The sequence below is a fragment of the Mugil cephalus genome, chromosome 12 (genome assembly GCF_022458985.1).
Source record: "Mugil cephalus isolate CIBA_MC_2020 chromosome 12, CIBA_Mcephalus_1.1, whole genome shotgun sequence".
NCBI lineage: Eukaryota > Metazoa > Chordata > Actinopteri > Mugiliformes > Mugilidae > Mugil > Mugil cephalus.
This window is the reverse complement of record NC_061781.1, coordinates 27315250-27339706: the sequence shown is the minus strand read 5'-3', so window position 1 is coordinate 27339706 and position 24457 is coordinate 27315250. Positions and strand designations below refer to the sequence as shown.

General features: G+C 45.1%; 2 protein-coding genes across 4 annotated transcripts in view; both read left to right on the top strand.

Annotated features, from left to right (window-relative positions):
- Positions 1–24457, top strand: part of ttn.2 (titin, tandem duplicate 2) — a 179079-nt gene that overhangs the window by 24127 nt on the left and 130495 nt on the right. For all 3 annotated transcript variants that reach the window (XM_047601647.1, XM_047601646.1, XM_047601645.1), the window contains exons 38-44: positions 434–559; positions 638–826; positions 1021–1404; positions 2772–2822; positions 13708–17511; positions 18213–18491; positions 18738–19301. In XM_047601647.1, the coding sequence (XP_047457603.1) occupies positions 434–559; positions 638–826; positions 1021–1404; positions 2772–2822; positions 13708–17511; positions 18213–18491; positions 18738–19301 (5397 nt within the window). The remainder of the gene's footprint in view (positions 1–433; positions 560–637; positions 827–1020; positions 1405–2771; positions 2823–13707; positions 17512–18212; positions 18492–18737; positions 19302–24457) is intronic.
- Positions 19366–23487, top strand: LOC125018050 (titin-like). The gene is made up of 9 exons (XM_047601688.1): positions 19366–19815; positions 19909–20187; positions 20281–20562; positions 20649–20927; positions 21130–21417; positions 21504–21782; positions 21892–22173; positions 22546–22824; positions 22942–23487. The coding sequence occupies exons 1-9, from the start codon at positions 19557–19559 to the stop codon at positions 23244–23246; spliced, it is 2532 nt and encodes an 843-aa protein (XP_047457644.1). The 5' UTR covers positions 19366–19556; the 3' UTR covers positions 23247–23487.

Sequence of the window (24457 nt, the reverse complement as noted above, 5' to 3'; positions counted from 1 at the left end):
GTTTTATTGTAGGACAGAAGAAGACTGTGGCATTTTCATTTTTTTTAATGTTCCTGAGTTAAATCCAGATGAATGAATGTCTCATATCTGGTCCTGGTCCTGGTCTCATATCTGGTTCCTGGTCCTTAAACTAATGTAAACATGTATTTCTCACATTAGAACATCAGAGCTGATTCAGACACTTGTCAACATCATCACATTAGAAACATTAGAACACTTGTTCTTCTTCATGGTTCCTAATAAACCAGTTCAGAGGGGGACCTTGTAGACCACATTAGACCCTGATTAGACCTGGGGATGTTTCCTGGATCTTCTCTGATTGGCTCAATGAAAGCCACTTGACAATTAACCTCACTGAGAGGAACCAGGACACCAAGTTACCACATGTGGTTCCTGGACCATGTAAAGTTAAACCGAGCTCTGTCCGTTTCAGTGTCGGAGGTGGTTTCTCCAGACTCAGCTGCTACCGTCGCTCCTCCCGTTGTCATCTCGCCCATCGCCAGCACCTCCTGCCGAGAAGGGGAACCCGCTCGCTTCCAGTGCAGAGTCCGCGGAGACGGTGAGATCTTAACTCTGCGACTCCACAAGTTTCAGGGACGTCACTGTGAAGTTGTTCTAAAGGTTTTTCTTCCTCTAGATGTGAAGATCAGCTGGTTCCACAAGGAGAAGGAGATCAAGCAGTCCGAGTTTTTCAGGATGTCTCAGTTTGACGACAGCTGTCAGCTGGAGATCTCCAGAGTTTACCCTGAGGATGAAGGCGAGTACAGCTGCGTGGCCACCAACTGCGCCGGGACAGCATCCTGCTCTGCCACGCTCAATCTAGACGGTGAGTCCCCTCGATACCGCCGCCTTGGCTTCTTCCCAGACTCAAGGGAGATATGAACAGCTGCTGATTGTTGCATAACATCAGAAAGAGTTTTAGTTTGTGCTAATGTGTCCGTGATGTTTTAAAACTCTCTGTGGATCTGAACCCGAGCACCAGACGCTCTGAACACACACATAAAAGCTCCTTCCTTTCAGGGCTGAATTTAGCGGTGGACCGTCCCGAGTCTCAGTTGAAGGTCTCCACCAGCGTGACCGCGCTAAAGAAACCGTCCGTTGGTCAAAAGCCGGTTTTCCTTCATCCAGTCACGAGCTGCACGGTGCGACACGGCGAGGTCGCCCGTTTTCACGCATGCGTCTCCGGCATGCCGAAACCGGAGATCAGCTGGTTCCATGACCAGCAGCTGATTCAGGCCACAACCAACGTAGTGTTTCACTTCGATGAGGTGACGAACACCGCCACGCTCATTGTAGTGGACGCTTTCTCAGAGCATGCTGGCCAGTACACCTGCAGGGCGGCCAATAGCGCAGGAGAGGCCGTCTGCTCGGCCACGCTCACCGTAACCACAGAGGAAGAAGAAGGTAACCCCTGGATCCTCTGGGAGTAGGGCCATCTGAAAACCACCCATCTGTCTTCCTCAAAGATTAATTCCAAAACCTCTCAAGTGTTTCTGCACAAAAAACTCTTTCAGGGATGTCCCGACCGACCGCCACCCAAGCTCGATCCAATCTTTAAATATTATTCAACCAAGACAAATGTGTGTCTGATTATAAGACAGAACACAAATGGCTTAGTCAACACTGTAGAACAGAAATATGAGAGATTCCTTCACATGTAAAACCTGGACAGATCCCGTCTTAGTTCCTAGTGTCGAGATTTCTGAAGATCAGGATCAGTCCCTGTTTAGTTTGCGTTTCACTCTCAATAAAGCCAAATTTAAACAAACCTACACCAACTTTAATAACATTTCCAACACTGATCTAAACTAGACCAGAGTGAAGAAGTCGATGTTGACGTTCAGTAAAAGCTGTTCACACAAGATCTCATGGATAACATCTCATTTAACAACTAAAGTCCAATGCTAGTTAATATTTAATTTAATCATTTAATGATTTTATTTAATATTCTCCGAACGTTTCTTTAAATCGGGACATCCCTCTTTCAGCTCCAACTAACATCACTGTTCCACAAAGACGAAACGCCGGCACCTTCCTCATCACTCCCCATAGCAACAAACCCTTTGTCCTCACCTTCCTCTTCCTCCAGGAAAACTCTTGAAAATGCATGAAACTGTGTTTAACCTTCATCTTCCAGGAAAACCTTTGTCTGGTTGTCACTGTGCATTGTTTTGTTCTGATGGAGTCTTTGTTATTTGGATCCCATTGTTTTGGTCGATCAGCTGAGTGAACTGTAAACAATGAAAACACAAAACTGAACCACAAACTGATTGCATGCATTTAAAAGTGACAACAGCACAAATTAAATGAGTTGGCTTAATCCTCCACCTATAGAAGCAACAGACAAGAGCCGCAAACTATCCGTGATGAAGCTGATGAAGTACTTATCTCTTCATAGCTCTTCATAGCCTCCAAGCTAGCAGTAGCTTCTCCTAGCTTCCTAGCCTCCTTGGTCTTCATAGACTCCTGCCTCCTGCTGGTAGGATGAGGTATTTCTGTTGTACCAGTTGGTTGTTGGCTGTAGGCTTTGTAGTGTGGTGTTTTCTTCGTCCCTGCTGGTCTTCGTTGGTGGCTTGGTGACAGTTATTCAGACTTTGGTGCAGAATGTGGACTGTATAAAAGATTTGTCACATTTCTATTTTTGGTTATGAGTGGCAATGTCTCCAGCCTCTCAGTTTATCAATCGAACTCGATGGAATCCAAAACTCAGAGATGATGGAAATCTGTGAGATTCAGGGTCTGAGCGTAGTCGTTTTCTCTTTCCTTTACAGTGACTCATGTGAGAGAACAGATTGAAGCCAAGATCGAGGAGGAAGTTAAAGGTAAGTCAGACTTCTCTCCAGCTCATATGAGAATCACCATATTCCTGTTACTACAGTTTGGTCACTTTGATCCAAGCAATGGCTCAATGATGAAGTCTTTCAGCGAAGAAATTCCTTAGGAAGCAAAACAAATAAAGATGTGTGGGTGCATGCACTGTGGGTTTGTTTGATATATGGTCCTGCACCTGCAGACTGCTCATAGAGTATGTCATATGGTGAACTGTCTCTTTAACTGATCTTTGAATTTCCACAGTTGCATGTTATCTTGATAGAAACATCCTCCTGCAGGTGTTCAACATGCTCTTTTTTTTTTTTTTTAATCCTCCATGGTTTCCCCTCCAGGTGAACACTCATAGGACTTGCTTGTACAAGTTTATTGACCCTTTGTGGTTTGCATCCAAACGTTCATTTCGTTTTGGCATGAAGGTTCCACTGATCTTTTCCCAGGAAAGGCGCAGGACATGTATCTTTTAAAGCTCCTAGACTTGAAATGCCCTTTAAAAGATATGGAGGTTTACTGCATCTGGAACTGATTCCTTCCTCCTGCAAAATATTTCTTAGTCTGGCTTGCAGATAGTGGGATGTGATTCCTGTGGTTTGCATTCTAAATAACACCAGTAAAACTATATTAGTTCGAATAAACGCCTTCTCACTCAATTTTTACAGTTGTTTAAGCTTCAGAGATCTGTTTTGCAAAGCTTTGCTACGTGCATCATTCATTTCCTCTTAAGTTTAAGGCTTAGAAAGGGCGTTTATTCTCCTGTCTGCAAGTCAGGTAAGGAATATTCTAGCAACAAGTCAAAATAATTAAAGGTTAAAACAAGCGACTGTTAGCCGCCCATCCTGGAAATATGCTTCTTTTAATAATAATAAAGCAATTTATGTTTTGAAGAAATTTCCACAGACGAAGGATCAAAACTTCCTGCAGATTTCTAATAAAAAGAATCAAGTCTTGCGTTTATTCGAACAAATATGGTGAGTGAAATTATTTCTTATAGCATTGTGACTCCCAGCATGCATTTAATATTTCCATTAATGATTCATTCAACCTTTTCGCTCTTTTTACCCCTGGGGCTGTGTTGTTCTGACCGCTGTTTGTTTCTGTTTGCAGAACTGTTCTATCATGAAAGCAAAGAAGGAACAGAACTCAGCAGCACTCGACAGCTGAGGGGAGCCTTCTCCGACACAGAAGACTTCATAGATCACGGCTTGGTGTCAGCCAATCGCTGCTCCAGCAGAACGTCCTCCATCAGTTCGTGGACAGAAAACATTAAACCGTCTTTCACCAAGAAACTCAAGTTCCAGTCGGTCCTGGAGGGAGAGCAGGTTGAGTTAAAATGTAAACTAATCGCTTGCCCTCCTCCGACTATCCTCTGGTTTCATAACAACAGATCTATTCCTAAAGAGCGTAGGCGTAGGATCTCTACCGACAGCAGGATGCATATGCACTCCACCAGCCTGGTTATCGATAGTATCAAAGAGAAGGACTCGGGCAGTTATAAGGTCATGGCGATAAACACAGAAGGTTCTGCCGAGTCCACGGCATCACTGTTGGTGTCGCTTAGGGAAGAGCAGTCTGCTAATTACCTGGGTTTTGCCAGACGCTCTGCCAAAGCCCATGAAAGTATAGACTCCATGGCAGAGCAGAGGAAAGACAGGAAGTTCAGGGTCGACCTCAGGTGTGTCGGTTCTCCATTTGATAAAATGTCCAAGGTCCATCAGGGACGATCTCGATCTAAGACTGCTCTGGTGCGTACAGTGTACTTCAAGTCCGCTTCACTTCCAAAAGAAAAAGAATCCGAGAAAGAATCTAAACGTTTAGAAACAGCCTCTGAGCGTGCTCTGTCCCCGCCGCCCATGTTTGACAGATCCGAGCGCTTTAATGACAGATTCAGTGACATCTACTGCGACCGGCGTACCGGTGCCAGGTTCAGTGACAAGTTCAGCGACCGGTGCAGCGACAGATACAGTGAGAGGTTCAGTGACACTGAGAGTCTCCACAACGAGGTTAGAACAAAGCTCACCACACTCCAAAAAGCTGTCAAACACAAGAAGAGACTTTCTATCTCTACCATGTCCTCCTCTGAGTTTGAACTGGAATCAGCTCCCAGTGAGTCGAGCTACGCAGATTATGTGGATCGGCTCAGGGTCAAGCCGGCATCTTTGCCCGATGTCCAGCATTTCAGTCGACCTTTTGACTTGGGGGAGAGTCATAGGGAGTTCCAGGGTAAAACCTCAAGCAAAGGAACTTCTCAGCCTCGAGTTAGACATTCATTTGAGCCTCAGTCTAGACGCAGAGCTATTCAGATCATGAGAGGTGAGTTGGTTGATACGCTGGTGTCAGAGAGAGAAATTAAATCAAGTGATAAACGATCATCAACACTGGGGGATAAAGACACTCAGAGTTTTGTTAAATCTCAGGTTAGTGAACGTCACAGTGTGGTCGCTGACCAAAAGGTGGAAGCTCCAGATGTTGAGTTGAGTCCCCCTGAAGTCCCATACTCTGAAAGTTCACCATATCCTGAATCAATTACATTAAAGTCAGTAGAATCGGTCAGAGAAAGCTTCCTCCGTGAATCAGCTTTACCAGAAGGCCCAAAAACAACTCAAACACCAGAGTCCTATGAAGAGGAGTGTACAGGGAGGTCTTTGAGGTCTCAGTACGGGAGTCTGGAAGCTGAACGGATGGAGTGTGAGGAGAAACTCTTGGCCCTGAGGATCAGGAAGTGGCAGCAAGGAAGTAGAATGTCAGAAGAGGAGATGTTTCACCCTGAAACTGACCTGCCTATGCCGGCCGGAGCACAGTACATGGAGCCCACCGGGCACATTTACTCGCAACAAGAGGTGGTGGAGAAACGAGGAACAGAAGAAACTGAAACAGTGCCCCTGTCTTTCCATAAGTCACCCAAGGCTAAAGCAAAGGCATTATACTCTGAGTCTGCAACTGTGTCAACACATAAACCACCCAGAGAGGAAAAGGTAGAAGAGGCTGCCTCACCAGAAATCAGAGTTGAAGAAGGAAAAGATGGTTCATCACTTATACTTGGACATAAATCCCCCAGAATAAAAGCTCGAGCAGCAGAAGCAGAGTTGTCACCAAGAACAAAAGTAAGGTCAGAAGATAAGCTCAGAGTCAAGTCCATCAAAGAGAGGTTCCTGAGTGAAGCTACAACACCAGGAACAGCTCAGCCATGTGGAGAGGAGGATGCAGAGGAGTCTTTGAGGGCTCAGTATGAGAAGAGTCTGGAAGCTGAACGGATGGAGTGTGAAGAGAAACTCCTTGCTCTGAGGATTAGGAAATGGCAGCAAGGTGTGCGAATGTCAGAAGAAGAGACATTTCATCCTGACACTGATCAGTCCATGGTGTCAGATGCACAGGAACACATTCACATCCAACAGGAGGTGGTGGAGAAACGATCCAGTTCAGATGATATCCCTGCGCCAACACCAAAGTCACCTAGAATAGCTAGGGTAGAGCTTGAGGAAACATCTGCCTCCTCACCAAAAGCCAGAGTGAAAGCCAGACCAGGGGGAATGGAATCTAAATCATCACCTAAAACAAAAGACAGGGCAGAGAAGATGTTGTTTGAGAAGACAAAAGAGGAACGAGAGCTCCAGCTGTCGAGGGAGAACATCAGTGAGCTGAAGAATGAGAGCGAGAGGTTTGTCAGTGAAGAGGAAGCCTTGACTCAGCGGATAATGAAATGGCAACAGGATGTTATGATGGAACAGGTGCAGGTGGTGAAAACAGAATCCGACTGGGTGGAGAGTTGCTCACCAAGGACGAGCGAGGTTGCAAGTGGTGCCAAAGAAACTTTACAGTCCTTTCCACAACCAGAGGCGGTCCACAGCAGGAAGATTTCCCCAAGAAAACCAACCGTAGATGAGTTCCTTTTAAGTGACTCAGCTCCGGCTGGTTTCCAAGATCAGGAGGGAGATGGTCTGAAGTGGCCGCCAACTGGTGAGTTGGCAACTGAGGGTCGTGAGACCAGGCTGCAAAGAGACAGCGAGTATTTTGTGAGCGAAGAGGAGGCTCTGGCTCAGCGCATCCTGAAATGGCAACAAGATGCCGTCGAACAAGAGGAAGTAACTGAGCTTGAGTCTGAGTGGGCTCTGGACAGTCAGTACAAACTGTCGAGTTCTGGGTTGCCATTGGAGTCCCACATTACTCCCCCCAGTCAACTTAGCTGTCCAGCAAAGAAACCTCCACAACTTCAGCACACTGCAGAGTCTTGTGAGTCTTCTTCCTTAGGAAGGCATTCTCCTGCAGATCCTGGATTACCTCACCACGTGGGTACACACATTGGTCTTGTACAAGATGAAATGGGTCGTCAAGCCTCAGCAGTTTCCCGTGCTTCAGTCAGAAGATGCTCCCCTTGTCGTAGTCCGCCAGAAATTTTGGGAACAGAGGCAGAAAGGATGCCCGGTGATAAATCCCTCAGCCAACGCTTCCAGTCAGACCTAAGAGAAGAGAGAGGGATGAGAGAGGACAGAGGAACGACCAGAGAGAGCAGTGAATGGAGACAGCAGAAGGGTTATGCAAGTGTAATAAAAACGGAAGCATCAAAACCAGGTGATGAAATGACTGCAGGACATCTTGAACTAGGAGCTATAAAGAAGGAGGAGAGGAGAGTCCAAGAGGAATCACAAACTGAGTCTAAGAGGGTAAAAGAAGGAGATGCTAAACCTGGAGGCTACCGCCCAGTATTTGTGAAAGCCATGTCTTCAGTTAAAGTGATGATTGGTGAAATGTCAGAATTCACCTGCCAGTTCCAGGGCAACCCTCTTCCCACAGTCACCTGGCTCAAAGATGGCCACCCACTGGACCACAACCCTGACTATGATATCATAAGCAAATCTAACATCTCAAAGCTCACTGTATTCTACCCAACCACACATCACGAGGGCACGTATGACTGTGTCATAACCAATAAATATGGCAAATCCATCTGTAGCGCTACTCTTGAGATCTCTGACAAAAAGGTATCGAGGTCCTCCAGGGTAACACAGGAAGTGGTTGTTACACAGGAGGTAGAGAAAGATGAGGAAAACCAGGAGAGTCTGATAGAGAAGGAGCTTCAGGCCTTCACGGATTCAGGGAAATCGACACTGCAGGTGCCTCAAGTTGTGATCCACAAACGCCGGAGCTCAGACGAATCATTCAGCTCCTCACCGGTAGAAATCAGAATCACAGCCGCTACTCCGGTCCCTGAAACGATGGAGGAAATCAGCGAGGACTCACCTCAGGATTTCACAGAGAAAATATCAGACGTGTCAGGTGACGAAGGAGCCTCTCAGACGGTCAAACACAAATTCACCTTTACCTTCGATGTTGCTGGTGAAGTTCCTCATGTTGTCACTGAACTGGAGAATATCACCTGCCATGAAGGTGGCACTGCTGTGTTAGAGTGTCTCATCACAGGTGAACCTGCCCCAGAGGTCACGTGGCTTTGTGACGATGTTTGTCTTGAAATCACATCTGGAAAATATAGAGCTGAGGTAGAGGATAAAGTGTACAGACTCTATATCAACAGTTTTACACACACTGATGCTGGAGTGTACAGATGTGTTGCCAGTAATAAGCTGGGTGAGGTAACCAGTGTCTCTGATGTTTCACTTCAAGCTGCAGAACCGTTGCTATTTTCAGAGGGTGGTGATGTTGTACAGGATAAGTCTCCTGTTGTTGTTAAGAAGGCTGCCATAGAGGATCTTAATCCTCGGACAAAAGGTAAACCTCTGAGCTCGCAAGCTGCATCAGTTGTAGCAATCAAAGCCCCCAGATCCAGACCCAGTCTTTCCAGAGAGCTTCCAACTATATCCGGCTGTGGTTTGCAAACTTCTGCTGCTTTAATAAACGTTTCTCAGATTAAACAAGCTTTTGAGTCAGACTCTCCAGTCATGACGCCCCCCTCTTCTGAGCAGCAGAGAAAGGAAGCACAGTTCCCAGAGGAGTTTCTACCTGCCGTGACCATTTCCCCCGACCTGCAGCAACAAATAATTGAACCCAGAGTTGACGCCATGCAAACAGAGCGTGGTGATCAACTTATTACTGTCGTCTCTTCTGAGATATTCCAAGCGCCCGAACACGGAGAGGTTTTAGCAGAACACCATGATGTGCTTAAACAGTTTGTGGAAGAAGTACAGGAGTCTCCAGAGCTGGTGAGGCCTAAGCCAAAGAAACCTTCTCATTTCCCTGAACAAATGGAGGGAGTTGAAATGGAGATGTTGCAAGAGGAGACTGTTCACTCATTTGACAGAACCAGCAGTTTCATTCCCTTCCCGTCTGAAAGAGTCCCGGCACAAAAACGCCCTGTCAGAACTTCAGCTGAAGAAGCTGTAAAAGCAAAAAGAAGTTTTAAATCCCTCAAAGCTGAATCTACTGCAACAAGGTCTATCCACAGTGAGGATGAAGTTTCCAGTGCGATGGTCCTGGTTGGTCTTGACCAGTCTCTGGTCATGGAGGGTTTGACAGAAGTTGGACAAGATGTGAAAGATGATACTAAAAGATTAGAGCATGTGGATGAGGAGGTGATTTCAATCCCAGAGCCATCTATGGACAGTGGTGTCTTTGTAAGCATGCCAGACTCTCAGACGGACACAACCCAAGTCTCAGAGAAAATCAGGCTTGGTGATGTAACTGAACTTCCAACCCAAATGAAGGAACCAGAAACACTTATCGTCAAGCCTAAAGTAGATACCAGAGTTAAGGCACTTGGAGTATCTACCCAGGGTCAGGAAGGAGACCATCGTTTAATTAGAATCTCTGGAGCTGAATCTGGGGGTTCATCAATGGTACATGGCTCCATGGAGGAAGAGGAGGTCACTTTTGGTGCTGTGTTTGACTACTACAACCCTCCAGCAGACTGGGGGAGACCACTGTCCCCCGAGTCTGAGATGTCCATAGAGATTGGCAGCACTGTGAGCGAAGAGATAACCGAGGTAGCTGATAGATTCTACACCCCAGAATCCTCCACTGGGGTCTCCCAGCCAATCACAGAATCCTTCCACACTCCCAAGTCTCCCATGTCTTTCCAAACTCCCAGTTCTGATACCCCTGCTGGGTTTATGACCCCTCAGGATTACCCCTTCTCCCCTCTAGAACACAAGAGATCGTCAACAGGAGACTCCAGTGAGTTTTTTTCACCAGTTCAGTTCTTGACCTCACCTGCTAATGAGAACATTGAAACATTTGGATTAAGTGTGGAAGAAAATCGATTCCTCCCCCAGGGTAAAGGGTCTTTAGGGCTGGCAACACTTCAGGAGAAAGTGCAAGGAATCCCTCCAGCATTTCTCAAACCTCTCATTAAGAAAAGAGTCTTTGAAAATGACTCGCTTACATTTTATGCAGAGGTGTTCGGCCTACCATCACCTGAGGTGAAGTGGTTCTGTAACAAAACTCAACTTGTAGCAGACGACAGAGTTACAATGGAGAGAGACGGCGATAGCATTTCACTAACAGTTAGAAACGTGACTAAATCCGACCAGGGAGAATACATCTGTGAGGCTGTGAACTATGTCGGTGAAGCCAGAAGTGTTGCTTTAGTGGGCGTTGTTTCCCAGGAGGTGAGGTTTATGCCTGCGCCACCTGCCGTCACCCATCAGCACGTGATGGAGTTTGATGTTGAGGAAGATGATTCCTCTCGTTCTCCTTCGCCTCAAGAGATCCTGCTCGAAGTAGAACTGGATGAGAATGAGGTGAAAGAATTTGAGAAACAGGTTAAGATTATTACCATTCCCGAGTACACAGCAGACAACAAGAGCATGATCATATCTTTGGACGTGTTGCCGAGTATTTATGAGGAAGGCGCTGTAGACTTTGTCACCCAAGAGCACGATGATTTGAAAATAGCTTTTGAGGTTACAGAAATGCCTCCGAGGTTCATCAATCCCATCTGTGACATGGAAACTCCAGAGGGCACCACTGTCATGTTTGAATGCTCACTGATGGGAATCCCATCTCCCATCGTGTCCTGGTTTAAAGGTGACAAGAAGGTTCCTCACAATAACAAAAAGTACTTGCACTCCTCTGATGGAGACAACCACTTCCTGAAGATCTGTAAAGTCACGCCACAGGATAGCGGAATCTACACGTGCAGGGCGATTAATGTTGTCGGAGAGACTCTGTGTCGAGCTTCCCTGGTGGTACTAAGTGCCAAGGCTTTCTCAGGGAAGACCAGAGGCCGGGAGTTAACCGCCGTGTCGCTAGGAAGTGCCAAAGTCCAACCACAGAAGTTTGACTTGATGGTTGGTAACACGTCGTTTGATGGTGAACAGGTGTCGGAAATCGAGCTGGAGTTTGAGTTTGAACAAGAGGCCGATGAATCGCAGCGCGCAGTCAGGCTGGTGGCCAACACTGACAACGAAACGAGCGAACAGGGAGAGAAGTATGTTAGCATTAACTTTGATGTTTTTGCCGAGCCAGCTAAAGATGACAAGGTGGAGTTTAAAGGGAAGTCCTCAGACACATGTAGCTTCCAGTTCCAGGTGACAGAGACGCCCCCGAAATGTGTCATTCCGTTGACTAATGTAACAGCAGCGGTAGGGACGCCGGTCATCCTCCAGTGTCTGGTTAACGGAAAACCGACCCCTGCCGCAGAGTGGTTCAAAGATGGAAACCCTGTCACAGACAGCAGGTATATAATCCAGGAGAAAACTTCAGGCCACTTCAATCTGCTCATTACTAATGTTAACCAGGCTGATGCTGGCGAGTACAAGTGCATAATCCAGAACTCAGCCGGCTGCATTGAGACTACAGCTCTGCTGAAGGTGTTTTAGAGTCTTGAGTTTGTTTTTAGTGTGGTCGACTACTTTCCTTGTGATAAAAAGGTTTTCACTCATAATCCCTTTAAAAACTTCTCATTGCTTCTTAACATTGTTTACAAAATACAAGTTTTCTTCATTTTCTTAGTTTTTAGGATGTGTGCTCCAGTTCCATTGAAATAGTTTTCAGGCAAAGGGGTGGATTCTTTTTATTTAGTTAGATTTCATCTGGACAGAGTAAAGATAAGACATAGCTCAGTAGGAAGGTTTAAATCATCTTTGGATAACCAGGCTGCCGTCATGGAGATGACTAGTGTGCAATCAGTCAGTGATTATAGCTCCAGACCAGATGAAAAGGTCTCATCATTCTATTAATACGTTTCGAGGCAGTTGCTCAAAACTTCACACTAAAATTTTATTTCAGATTTTGGTGGAAGTCAGTGTTTTTGTTTTCTGGAAATGTTTTAAAAGTGAACCGATGAATTTTGAAATTCAGTGACAATAAGAAATGTTCAGATGCAGATTCCACTACAAAAATGAATATGAAGTAAATACACATAAGATTAAAAGGCATATCAAAAACTTTTTATTTTGTTAAAATAGTCACAGAAGGTTTCTGTTTGAGTGAAGCTGCAGAATAATAATTTCACTGAGGTAGGTTTATTTTTGGTATCAGAACTTAAAATTCGACAAGTAAATAAAATGCATGTACGATCTTTGAACTGGGCAATAGTGAATAAGTTTGGACAGAACCTCCTTTTATCAGAATTTTAACCTTTAGATATTGATTTGTCGGGCCGAAAATGTGTCAACATCAGATCAAACTAAGATTTTTCTAAAATAAGTGAAAGAACACTTGTGTTTCCACAGCACTCTAACAGTTTTATTGATCTTTAGTCTCAAGTAAACATTTAAATCAATCTGAAGTCTATCGGAGATATAGTTGTGCATACTTGAACTGATTCGGTTGTTTGCAGGTTTCTTTGTTGTTGTAGTTTTGGATTTTTTTGTGTGTGAATGATTTTTGTGGATTCACAGAGAGTAATTTTAAAAAATTGGATGATACTGTGAAACGTTTTATAGAAACTTTCAATATTAATGTGGATGTACTGTAAATATGTGTAACTTTCGGTATGAGAAGTATTTATCCAGTAAAAATCAGCTAGTTAAGAAGAGATAGGAACTTGTGATTTCTTTGTACAGATGTTGTGTTGGTTTGTCTGAGAGTTTATATAATAAAATATTTGATTTGGAATTGGAGTCTGAGGACTATTTATTTTACTAAAGAATAATGAAAAACATCAGTGTATGAGATCACCACAGCCCTTTATTAAATAAATTAACTAGAAATATGAGTAAATATGAGTTCTTGGTTCCTCACAGATGATTGAAATTATTCCATAAAAATGCTTTCAGAATGAATCCCTGCTTTCATGTTTGGTGTTACAGATCCAGACCCGGATTTCCATCATGGGTTGACTAATCTTGTTGAGATCTTGTGAGATTTGTTGTGTGAAACTAGTCTTGCAAGATTTCAAATAGATCTTTCAAATCAAGATGGCCCGCTTGTAGGTGGGGGCAGTTACTCTGACTTTATAAATTAATATTTGTATTGAAGATGAGTGATTAGCAGTTAATATATTACAGTAACATTGTTGTTACTAATGTTAAGGGTGGAACCTCCATCACTGACCTATGATTTCTTTAAGTCCTTGTTTGACAGATGTACTGCGAATTCACTTCAGTTTACTTCTTTTGAAAGATGAACCTCAGACCTGAAGGTTTAGTTTCTGATATATTAGCAGAAAAAAAAGAAGTTAAAACATTATCTGGTTATTATTTCAGTTTTTTTGCAAAATAATTGTTGTAAATTTAGGGGGAATGACATATATATATATGTGTGTGTGTGTGTGTGTGTGTGTCTATACATCTTAGAACTAAATTCTTTTGTATTGAGCACTAGATTTTGCAGCCATAATGATGGCAATACTTACTTGACTTTTTTTTTTTTTTTTTGATTGGGAAGAATTCCTGTTAGTTGACCCTGATATCTGGGTTTATTGTTAATGTTAAAGGTTTTACTTTGTGGATATTGTTACCAGTCTTGCTCAATATTTCCTGACAGAGCGTTGTAGCACCACCATCACCACTGTGGAGGAACAAGAGGAAACCTTCTACACTGGTGTCCAGTTACCACAGAAATCTAAAACACTTGAACTCAAGCCAGAGACCAAACGTTACTCTTCCACTTTAGAGAAGAAAAAAGAAAAACCAGTTTTCCTTAGCCAGCTCTCGCCGGCAGCTGTGACCTCTGGGGAAACAGCCAAGTTCACTGTCAAAGTGTCCGGCCTTCCAAAACCAACTGTCCAGTGGTCACACAACGGGAAGGTGATAAAGAGCTCCTCTGTTTACAAGCTGATAGAGGAGAAGGAGGAGTTTACACTGGTGGTCATCAAGGTCACGTCTGAGTATGAGGGCGAGTACACTTGCACTGCCACCAACAGGTTTGGTCAGACAACATGTACAACATACCTAGAGGTGAAAAAGCCTGATGTGAGCCAAGCAGAGAAATGGGTGGAGAAGATGTTTAAGGTCACAGGTCAACCTCCAACTTTCACCGTTCAGATTCAGCCCGTGAGGTGCTCAGAAGGAGGAGAGGTTTCTTTTAGCTACAAAGCCAGTGGTGATCCAGTCCCTGATGCTAAATGGTTCAAAGGGGCTTTCCAGATGCAGCCCAATAGAAACTGCACCATCATGGCCAACCCAGATGGATCTGGCTTCATCAGTATTAAGAGTGTCAAACAGGAGGACAGTGGCTTGTACACGTGTAAAGCCTCCAACCAGTTTGGAGAAGCGACTTGTAGCGCTGAGCTTGTTGTGTTTAGAGAATCAGTTTCTCGCAAACAAGAACAGCTGACGGTCATCCAGAAGAAAGGTTACAAGGTTTCAGTGACAGAACAGGCGACAGAGTCTCGCTTGTACCAGGTGAGCCTTCCAGGCCAGGACAAAGCCAGGTCTGATCAGATGGTTTATACCATTGGCACTGAAGACAGGCAGATTATTCCCAGTGAGCAGGTGGGCTCCCTCCGAGAGATTGATGTTTCTGCTGCCACTATTCACCGTGAGACATTGACCCACCAGGCAGCGGTGCTTCACGCTCATGAGATGGAGGAGAGGGTGTCTGTGGTTCCCACTCACCCACCTCAAGTATCAGCAGTTCCTGGGAAACAGCTTCACATGGCGACGTTTACGTCGTCAGTCGAAGAGAGTCAGGATCTCACGGAGCAGCACTGTGATCGCATTCAAAGTCCAGAGGTCACTGAGCTTCAGGCGGCTCGAGAGAAAAGGTCAAAGGTGATGTCAGCTGTAGCTGAGGAGCTCACCACACTTTCTTCTGTTAGCACAGAGCCGCTGGCTGACAGGAAGTCTGCCACCATCAGACCTACCGCAGAGCCCCAACATCTGGTCAGTGGACATCAAGTTGAGTCGCAACTGTCCATCCTGAAGGAGCACTCACAGGACATTCCCCAACCACAGCAGGAGAAGGGTTACAAGGTTAAAGAAGGTGTTAAGATTTTATACTCGGCCCAGTCTGCAGAGAAACGGGTGCTTTCTGAGGGCCACGCAACTGAATTGTCAACAGATAATTCTGCTGTGATGTTGTCCAGTAGCAAGGAATATCATCGCCCTGCCATGGCTTCAGTCAGCGAGTCTAAACAGACTCTTTCCAAGGAGACACAGTTCTCCATGCAGAGGCCGTCTGAGGAGGCAGCCCATCTCTGTACGGATAAAATAATGAAAGCTGCTCTGACTGCTGAAGAGAAGCAAATGCTGCAGGCTGAGCCCGTGCAGCAGCTGCTGAGCCTGGATAGTGCCACCTCCATTCAGTCACAGGTAGAAGGAGGACAGCTGCTGCATCTACAGGTTATCACAGACCAGGACCTCCTTCCATCTGAGAAGACATTCATCTGTGAGAAACCTGCACCAGAGCAGGCAGGTTTCAGGAAGAGTCCCACTCTGCTACATACTGTTAGCCAGGACGAGCAAAGGACAGTAGTTTGTGAGGACACTTTAGAGTTTGAGGCCAAGGCTAGCACCATGACTGTCCAGCCCCAGAAAGAGGCCCCCACTCTGCTGCATCTCCAGTCAACCCAGCCAGTAGAGGCTCTACCCAAAGAGGGTATTCTCACAGTTGAGAAGCCTGACCAACAGGTGGCAGTGCAGAAACAAGAAAAAGCAAGGAGTCATGCAGCCATCTCCGAAGAGAGGAGGGAACTCACAGCAGATTGTCATTCAGAGTTGGATCTGTCTGTGACTGGAGTTCAGTCTCAGATTCAAACTGAACCCACGCCTCAGAACGTCCTCCAACTCTCCTTCCAGCCCATGCAACTACCCAAAGAGACACCACTTGCAGTCGACGTCAAGCATCAGCGGGCTTTGGTCCAGAAGGAGGATCGCTGGAATGTGATGCACGCCACTAGTGTGGCAGACAGTCAAGCTCTAGAGGAGAGTCACACAGATAGTTTAATGGCAGTGGACAGTTTTACATGCCTAATGGCCGTAGAGCCAAGAGTGCCTTCCGAGCCGGTCCAGATTGAGGAGAAGGAGATCTCCACTGAGAATAGTGTCCTCCTGGAGGCAGCGGAACAGGACTTTGCTGTCCAGATCCAGGAGGGTCAGTCGGTCAGGCAATCGATAGTAATGGACGAGAAGCGAGTACTGAGAGGTGAGATCTCTCAAGAGATCACAAAGTCTGAGTCCACCAAAGTCAGTGTAAGCAAACAGCCAAAGCTTTCCCTTATGGTGCCGGAATCTAAAGACAGCACCACTCTACCCAAAGAGATGACCTTCATGATCCAGATCCCTAAACCTTCCACCCTAAATATACGGCGTCAGCTCAGAGAGGCTCTCATGTCCGCTGTGGCCAGCGACAGGCCCGTGTTACTGGCTGATGTCGTAGGAAGCTTACAGGCTGTAGAGATACAGGAGGTCAAGGTTCAAAGAGAACCCAAGCAAACCAAGTTTATATACCTGATCACAACCACAAGTGCCCCCATAGAGATCACTCTGACTTTCGAGGGTAATTATCCACAAACAGCAGACCTAAGGACTGAACTCCAGGCAGCTCTCCATTCAATAGTTTACCAGGAAGCCCAGGTTCTTACTTCAGAACAGCCAGGCACCATGCAGTTAGACAGACCTCAGCGGGTACAGGTCACCTCCGCCCACTCTAAGCAAATGCTGTCCTCCGTGGTAGAAACGGTGAACGTGTCAGAGAGCACCATGGATTTCACTGCTGTCAAAGCTCAGGCTGCTGCACTTAAAACTGAGTCTAAAGTTGCAGTTGAATGCGCTGCAGCAGGGCAGCAGGTTGTAGTGCAGGAATCTGTGGAAGCAAGGGCAGAGCAGTCCATCTCAACCCAAGTTAAAATGTCCACAGAGACATTTGAGCAGTCGATTCAGGTGTTGAGGCAGGAGGTGAAGTCCATCACACAAAAAAGCAAAGTAAAAGACATGGGGGCAGCTCTTGTCACCGCAGTCCTGCCTCCCACTGCCATCCCCATGGAACAGGAGGGCAGCATCCAGCAGGAGCACAGGGAGGAGATGTTCAGAGAGGAGATCTCAGTATCCAGACCAGAGCTGAGAGAATATCCTGTGATAGTCACTTCCCTGCAAGACTTATTGATAGAAGAAGATAGTAAAGTCACATTTAGCACAACCATCAAGGCTGTCACTAAGGTAAACTGGTTTTTCAATGGTCAACTGGTGAAATCTGGCAAAGAGTTCAAGTGTTCCAGAGACCATGACACATACACACTGGTTATCAACAAGGTTGTGAAGGAGAGGCATCAAGGAGAATATGTGTGTGAGGCTGAGAATGAAGCCGGCAGAACAACAACATCTTCCAGACTCACTGTGGTCTCAAGAGGTTTGACAACAGGATCAAAAAAATCATTCATTCATTCATTCATTCATTCATTTTTTGTATGTGAGAACAACTAATCATTCACATGAATTAGTTCATTCAAAGCCTTCGTCCTCACGCGGATATGATGCATTTGTCACTTTGGTTTCTTTATCCATTTAGTAGCTAAGCATGAGATCCCTTAGCAGGACACTACATGACACTAACTCACGTGTCTTGTTTGTTCCACATCATTTTATGGTCAGTACTTTGCTAAAGACCAGGAATCTCACAACCATGAAGGTCAAGCTTTAATGGTTGTCGTGATCCTGGCCTTTAGAAAACCTTGATTATTCCATGGTCACTCTGGCATGTCCAAGGCTACAGGTTCCTTCGTTCTGAATCCATGTTCTGTCACGTTCCTCTAGGTCCATTTCCTCCACATCTCCAGTATCTCTCTGCATGATTCATATTTCACCAACTCTTTGTTTCTCTTCCTTTTTGAACCCTAGCCCCATGATTAGCGTCATGTTTAATGGCAGTGTTTTCTCCATGGGGCTAATGTTCTTGCTATCTTTCTCCTCCACAGTCACTCCTGCCTTCTTCCATTGCTATACATTCCACCATGTTCCCAGTCTGTCACTTATTATATAGTTTTTACTATTATAAGATTATAAACAGATTGCAGTACTAACATTTAACTTTGTTCTCTCTGTGCGCCTCAGTGCCGCCTGTTTTCAGGAAGAAAATCACCCCTATGGAGATAAACGTCGGCAGTCAAGCCAAGTTCGACTGTGAGATTGAGGATGCTCCAGATGTGACCTTCAAATGGTACAAATCTGGCTCTGAGATCAAACACAGTGAGAAGTATCGGATCGTCAGCCTCCACTCAAGTTCCTCTCTGGAGCTGCTGAACCCTGTCAAAGCAGACAGCGGTGAATTCACTTGCAAGGCTTCCAATAAACATGGCGCCGACAGCTGCACTGCCTCGCTCGTTGTCACCGGTAAGGCCCGACAGGGACCTTTGTTTTTTGAAATCATTGCTTTACAAATGCATGTTTGTTTGAGAGAGAGAGAGAGAGAATTATATACATATACTGTGTTTCATCCTGAATCTGGTGTCACGTTTGGTCGAGAACATCTTCTCATGTTTAAACCTACACCGATCACCAAATTTGCACAGATTTCGTTTCTCATGTTGTTTTCCACTTTGTAAAACTTCATGTTGTTGTTCTACCTGCTCCCCATAGAGATGTACCCGCCAGTATTTGTATCAAAACCAGACCCAATGACTTTGTATGTGGGCAAACAAGCTGTGCTCCAGTGCTCGCTCACTGGATCCTCTCCCATGGAAGTTGTCTGGCACAAGGACAACATAGCAATCTCCTCTGACGGCAACTATATCACCAAATGTGAAAAGAACAAGTATGCCCTTCACATTAAAAGTCTTGAGCTGACTGATCAGGGAGTGTACCTGTGCAAGGCCTCCAACAGTGTTGGCACTGCTACCTTCTCCACAGAGCTCAAGGTCATCAACAAGCCGAGCTTTGTTAAGACCCTTGAGCCGGCGTCAGCCGCTGTCAATGACCCGCTGAGGCTGGAGTGCCAGGTGGACGAGGACACTGGTGTGACTGTCACCTGGACCAGGGATGGCAAAAAAGTCCACCAGAGCATGGAGTGTAAACTGTCCTTTGAGGACAAGATTGCCATTCTTGAGATACCCAAGTCCAAACAGAAGGACTCTGGGAAATATGTGTGCACAGCCACAAATGAGGCTGGGAGCTCCTCCTGTGAGGCTCTGGTAACGGTTCAAGGTAAGATCTTAACATGATCTTTCCGTCGGTTTTGATGAAAACACATGTACAGATGAGCTGGTGGGTTATTTCTGGCGTCTACAAGATGATGCTAATGCTTTGCACTGCTGTCTTCTTGTCTTTTGTTCTGCATTTCTTTTTTACGCTCCTCTATCTCAGTGACTTTGTGCTTCTTTTCTGCTTCTCTTTTGCCAATGTTTTTTTTTTTTTTTTATAAAAAAAACTCTTTCAGAGCCTCCTGCCTTTGTCAAGAAAATGGAGCCTAAGATTACATGGAAACAGGGCATAGCTGCACGCTTACAGTGCTCCGTCAAAGGATCGCCTGAGCTTCACATTCACTGGTTCTGGAACGAGAGAGAACTTAGTGATGGAGACAAATATAAAATCTCTTTAAAGAACGGAGTTGCTGCCCTGGAGATAATGAACCTGGTGGTTACAGACAGTGGCAGTTACACCTGTGAGGTGTCAAATAATGCTGGTAGTGAGAGCTGCAACACACTTATATCTGTCAAAGGTTTGTCACATCTTGTATTTAACATCCACTGTTCAGGTCTGGAAAACTTTTGGTGTTAACTGCCTGCACTTTACTTGCTGTTGTGACATCCAGAACCACCGTCCATTAGAAAAGACCTGCAGACAGTTGAGGCTGTGAAAGGAACAGCTACTCAGCTTGAGTGTGAGATCACAGGAACAGCTCCTTTTGAAATCTTCTGGTTAAAAAATAAGAGAGCCATCGGCAGTGATCATAAATATAAAATAATCTCCCAAGATTCATTGTCGAGACTGGAGATTCAGACCTTTGAGAGTGCAGATGTTGGAGATTATCAGTGTGTCATATCCAATGATGTGGGGAAAGTCACCACCAAGGCCTCAGCTAAACTGAAAGGTCAGTAAACCTGAGCCTGGTAGAAATGTTACTAATGGAAGTTTAGTCTTGTGCTTCAGATTCAGTTTTTATTTCATGTGTATATTTTTCTAGAGCCACCATCTTTCTCAAAGAGGGTTGAGAGTGTTACAGCAGTGTTGGGAAATACAGTGAAACTACAGGGAACCGTTAAGGGTTCAGCTCCCATCACGGTGAAATGGATGAAAGACTCAGAAATACTGAGAGATGATGATCCAAACTTAAAGATGATGTTTGAGAATAATGTGGCTTGCTTGTCAATAACAACAGTGGCCATCAGCCACGGCGGCAAGTATTCATGCCAAGCAGAGAACGAGGCTGGACAACAGAAATGTGAAGCCACCTTGACTGTGCAAGGTCAGATCTTTTATGCATTTGAGCTCCTCTTGGTTTTAGTTTTTAAACCCTGAAACTCAACAACTAACAGGTCTGTCTCATCCCAGAACCAGCTAGAATCGTAGAACCTGCAGAGTCCATTAGTGTGACTGTAGGGGATTCAGCCACGCTGGAGTGTACAGTCTCTGGAAGTCCTGAACTCAAAGTGAAGTGGTTTAAAGATGGAAAGGAGATGATCAGTGGTCGCAAATATAAGATGACACTGAAGGATAATGTGGCCACCATGAAGATCCTCGCAGCAGAAAAAGGAGACTCGTCAGAGTACAAGATGGAGGTGTCCAATAAAGTGGGAAAGGACCTGTGCACATTCTCAGTCACCGTCTTGGGTCAGCTCCTGGTTTCTTCTACGTTTTCTGTTTTACAATAAAAACAAACTTTAGTTGCTGACAACTGTTTATCCCCACAGCCTATAGTCATGTAGTTGTTGTGTTCATAGCAACATGCTTCATCCTTTAGCTGAAACGTTGCAGTAGACCTTAGTGTGTCTTCATGGATTGTGGATTGAACTGTGTTTTCTTCAAAAACCAGATCGAATAATGCCTCCAACTTTCACCAAGTCGCTGAAAAGAGTCGACGGTAATGTTGGCAGTGATGTCTCTATGGAATGCAAGGTGTCTGGATCACAACCCATGAACATAGGTTGGTTCAAAGATGACCAGGAGGTTGTGCTTGGAGCCAAACTCATTCCTGAATTCAAAGACAGCTCTGCCACACTGAGAATTATTCAGCTGGAGAAGTCAGACTCAGGAGTTTACAAATGCAGAGCCACCAATTCAGCCGGCTTTAAAGAAACCAGCGGCACACTCTATGTCAAAGGTTACAAACGCTTATCCTGTCCTTCTATTTGTTAAATGGTTTCATACTGACATGAAATGCTAATTTATTTTGTTGATGGGCCCCAGAGCCTCCTGTGTTCACAGTGAAACCAGATAACCAGGATGTAATACCAGGAACCACTGTTTCCTTCAGGACAACCTTCACTGGAACAGCTCCGTTGGTTGTGAAGTGGTTCATAGAGGAGAAAGAGATTTTAACTGGAGGCACTTATTTCATAAAGAAAGACACCACTTCCAGCTCTTTGGAGCTTCACTCTGTAAAACCTAGTGACTCCTCTAAATACACATGCCAAGTGTCCAATGATGCCGGGAAAGTGGAATGCACCGCAGCCCTATTTGTGAAAGGTGCCCATCTTCATGGTCACGTGCAGCTGCATGAACATGTATTTTAATTCTTACTAACATGACATTTTAACACTTTTGTCTCATGGTGAATGTTAACCTCTTCTCTCAGAGCCTCCTGTTTTTGTGAGGAAGCTTGACGCCACCAAGCTCGTCACCAGCAACGAGTCCATCCGGCTGGAGTGCAAGGCGACGGGTAGCCCCGTCATTGGTTTTAAATGGTTTAAGGACGAGATGGAGATTAGCTCCAGTCCAAAATACACAATGACAATGGTTGATTTAGTGGCGGCTCTGGAAATAGTCGATTGTACGGTCGAGGACAGTGGAGATTATGTCTGTGTGGCATCAAGTGAGGCTGGAAGTGACCGATGCAGCAGCACAGTCACAGTCAAAGGTTTGTTTCAGTCTAAACACGCCTTGTTACAGTAAATATTAAGTCAGTGGAGACTTTTATTGAGAAGTTGAAGATATTTTTCAAATCAGATTCATTTATCCTTCAAGATTCCACTCCCCCGGAGTTCTGGGACAAATCTGAAAATAAACAAGTTGTCTGATCAGTTGTCTGATCCTGTTGAAGCATGATCAGGAACTAGTAAACACACTGGGGTTAAATGGGTGGGCGTCTGCATCAGTTAAAAACTTTTGTGGCCTGGTCCATTTTCAGATGACAAAGCATCTTCAGCTTCAGCAGTAAAACTCTTCTGGGCATCGTGTCCTACTTCTATAGTCCAAAGTAGTAACACTCATGGTTGTTGTTTTCTTCCAGAACCACCGGTGTTTGTTCGTAGCTTGGAGCCCAGAGATGTGGTAAAGGGTTCTGAGATGATGCTGGAGTGCCAGGTCTCTGGTTCTGCTCCTTTCACAGTGTCATTTTATAAAAACACGAAAGTGATCAGGAATGACAAAAGACACAGGATCACTGTGAAAGACGACCTGGTAGCCCTACAGGTGCTGGCAGTAGAGGCAGGAGACATCGGCCTGTACCAGTGTACTGTTGAGAATGAAGTGGGAAGGTCCTCCTGTGAATGTCAAGTTACACTGAAAGGTTCGGTTAGATCAGGATTTTGGACATCTCTGATTGGTCCAACATGTGAAAAACTTTTCTGAAAAAGAAATGATGACAGTGAAAGTCGAGTAATAAGATTAAATGTTTATTTTGTAGAACCTCCATCATTTGTTCGAAAGCTGGAGAACCTGAGTTCACTGGTGGGCAGCGAGATTTCTCTGCAGTGCGGTCTGAAGGGCTCTGAGCCCATGACTGTGTCCTGGCTGAAAGACGACCACGAGCTCAGAGAGGCTGAAAACATTCAGATTACATTTGAGAACAAGACCGCCATCCTGCACTTCGCCAAAATACAGAGCAAACACGGCGGCAAATACTCCTGTCAGGCCCAGAACCAGGCTGGCAGCCAGACATGCTCGGCTGTTCTGACAGTCAAAGGTTGGTTAAAAGAGACGAGAACATAAGAATGTTTAAAAAGCGTGGTCATCTAATTACCTCAACACAAACCTGAGTCATTTAACGACATTACAAGTTCATAAGGACCATCTGCAATAAGTAGAATCTTATTGGCTTCACATCAGGATTGAGGGTTTTTGCTGACTGTTTGGTTTGATGTCCCAGAACCAGCGAAGGTCACGGAGGAGGCCAAGTCCATTAGTGTGACTCAAGGGGATCCGGTCACGCTGGACGCCCGGTTCTCTGGCACAAAACCGCTGAAGGCCAGATGGCTTAAGGCCGGCAAGGAGCTAACCTCAGGCCACAGATATAAAGTTCAGAGCACGGACTCCCGCTCTGTGCTCAAGATTATTAAGACTGAAAAAAGTGATGGTGGTGAATACGTCTTTGAGGTTTCAAATGATGTGGGCCACAGTTCTTGTGAGGCCATGCTCTCTGTTCTCGGTCAGTTCTTGGTGTGAGATGGATCATTTATCATTTAAAATGATTGTTGCTGTATTTTATCTTAATTTGCATCTTTTTTTCTCACGCATTTTTGTATTTCATGTTTGTTAGATCAAATTATTCCTCCGTCTTTCACGAGAAAACTGAAGCAGACAGAAGGTATCAAAGGATCCTTTGCTCACCTGGACTGTCTCATTTCTGGCTCCCTGCCAATAACTATACAGTGGTATAAAGATGAGAAACAGATCCAGACCGATGACAAACACAAATGCACTTTCTTTGAGAACGTTGCTTTTCTGGAAATCTCTGATCTAGTCTCTAAAGACAGCGGGAGTTACACCTGCATCGCTACCAACAAAGCAGGGACTGTCCAGTGCTCTGGGATCTTGTTTGTGAAAGGTCAGAATTCGTCTTGTTGGACACAATCACGTTGTAAATGTTGTGAATATGTTATGATGCGTGTGCTGTCCATCAACAGAACCTCCATGTATTCTGGAGAAGCCTGAAGCCATGAATGTTTTGCCTGGCTCAAAGGTCCAGTTTAATGTCCTGGTCTCTGGCACGCCGCCACTGATCATCAAATGGTTTAAAAACAAGAAGGAGGTTTTATCCAGCGCTGACTGCTTCGTGAACAAAGACAACAACTCCAGCTCTCTGGAGCTCTTCTTCACCAAGACGTCTGATTCTGGAGACTATGTCTGTGAAGTCCAGAACGACGTTGGCTCCACTTCCTGTCAGACTACACTCTTTGTGAAAGGTTCTCATTCTTTATGTG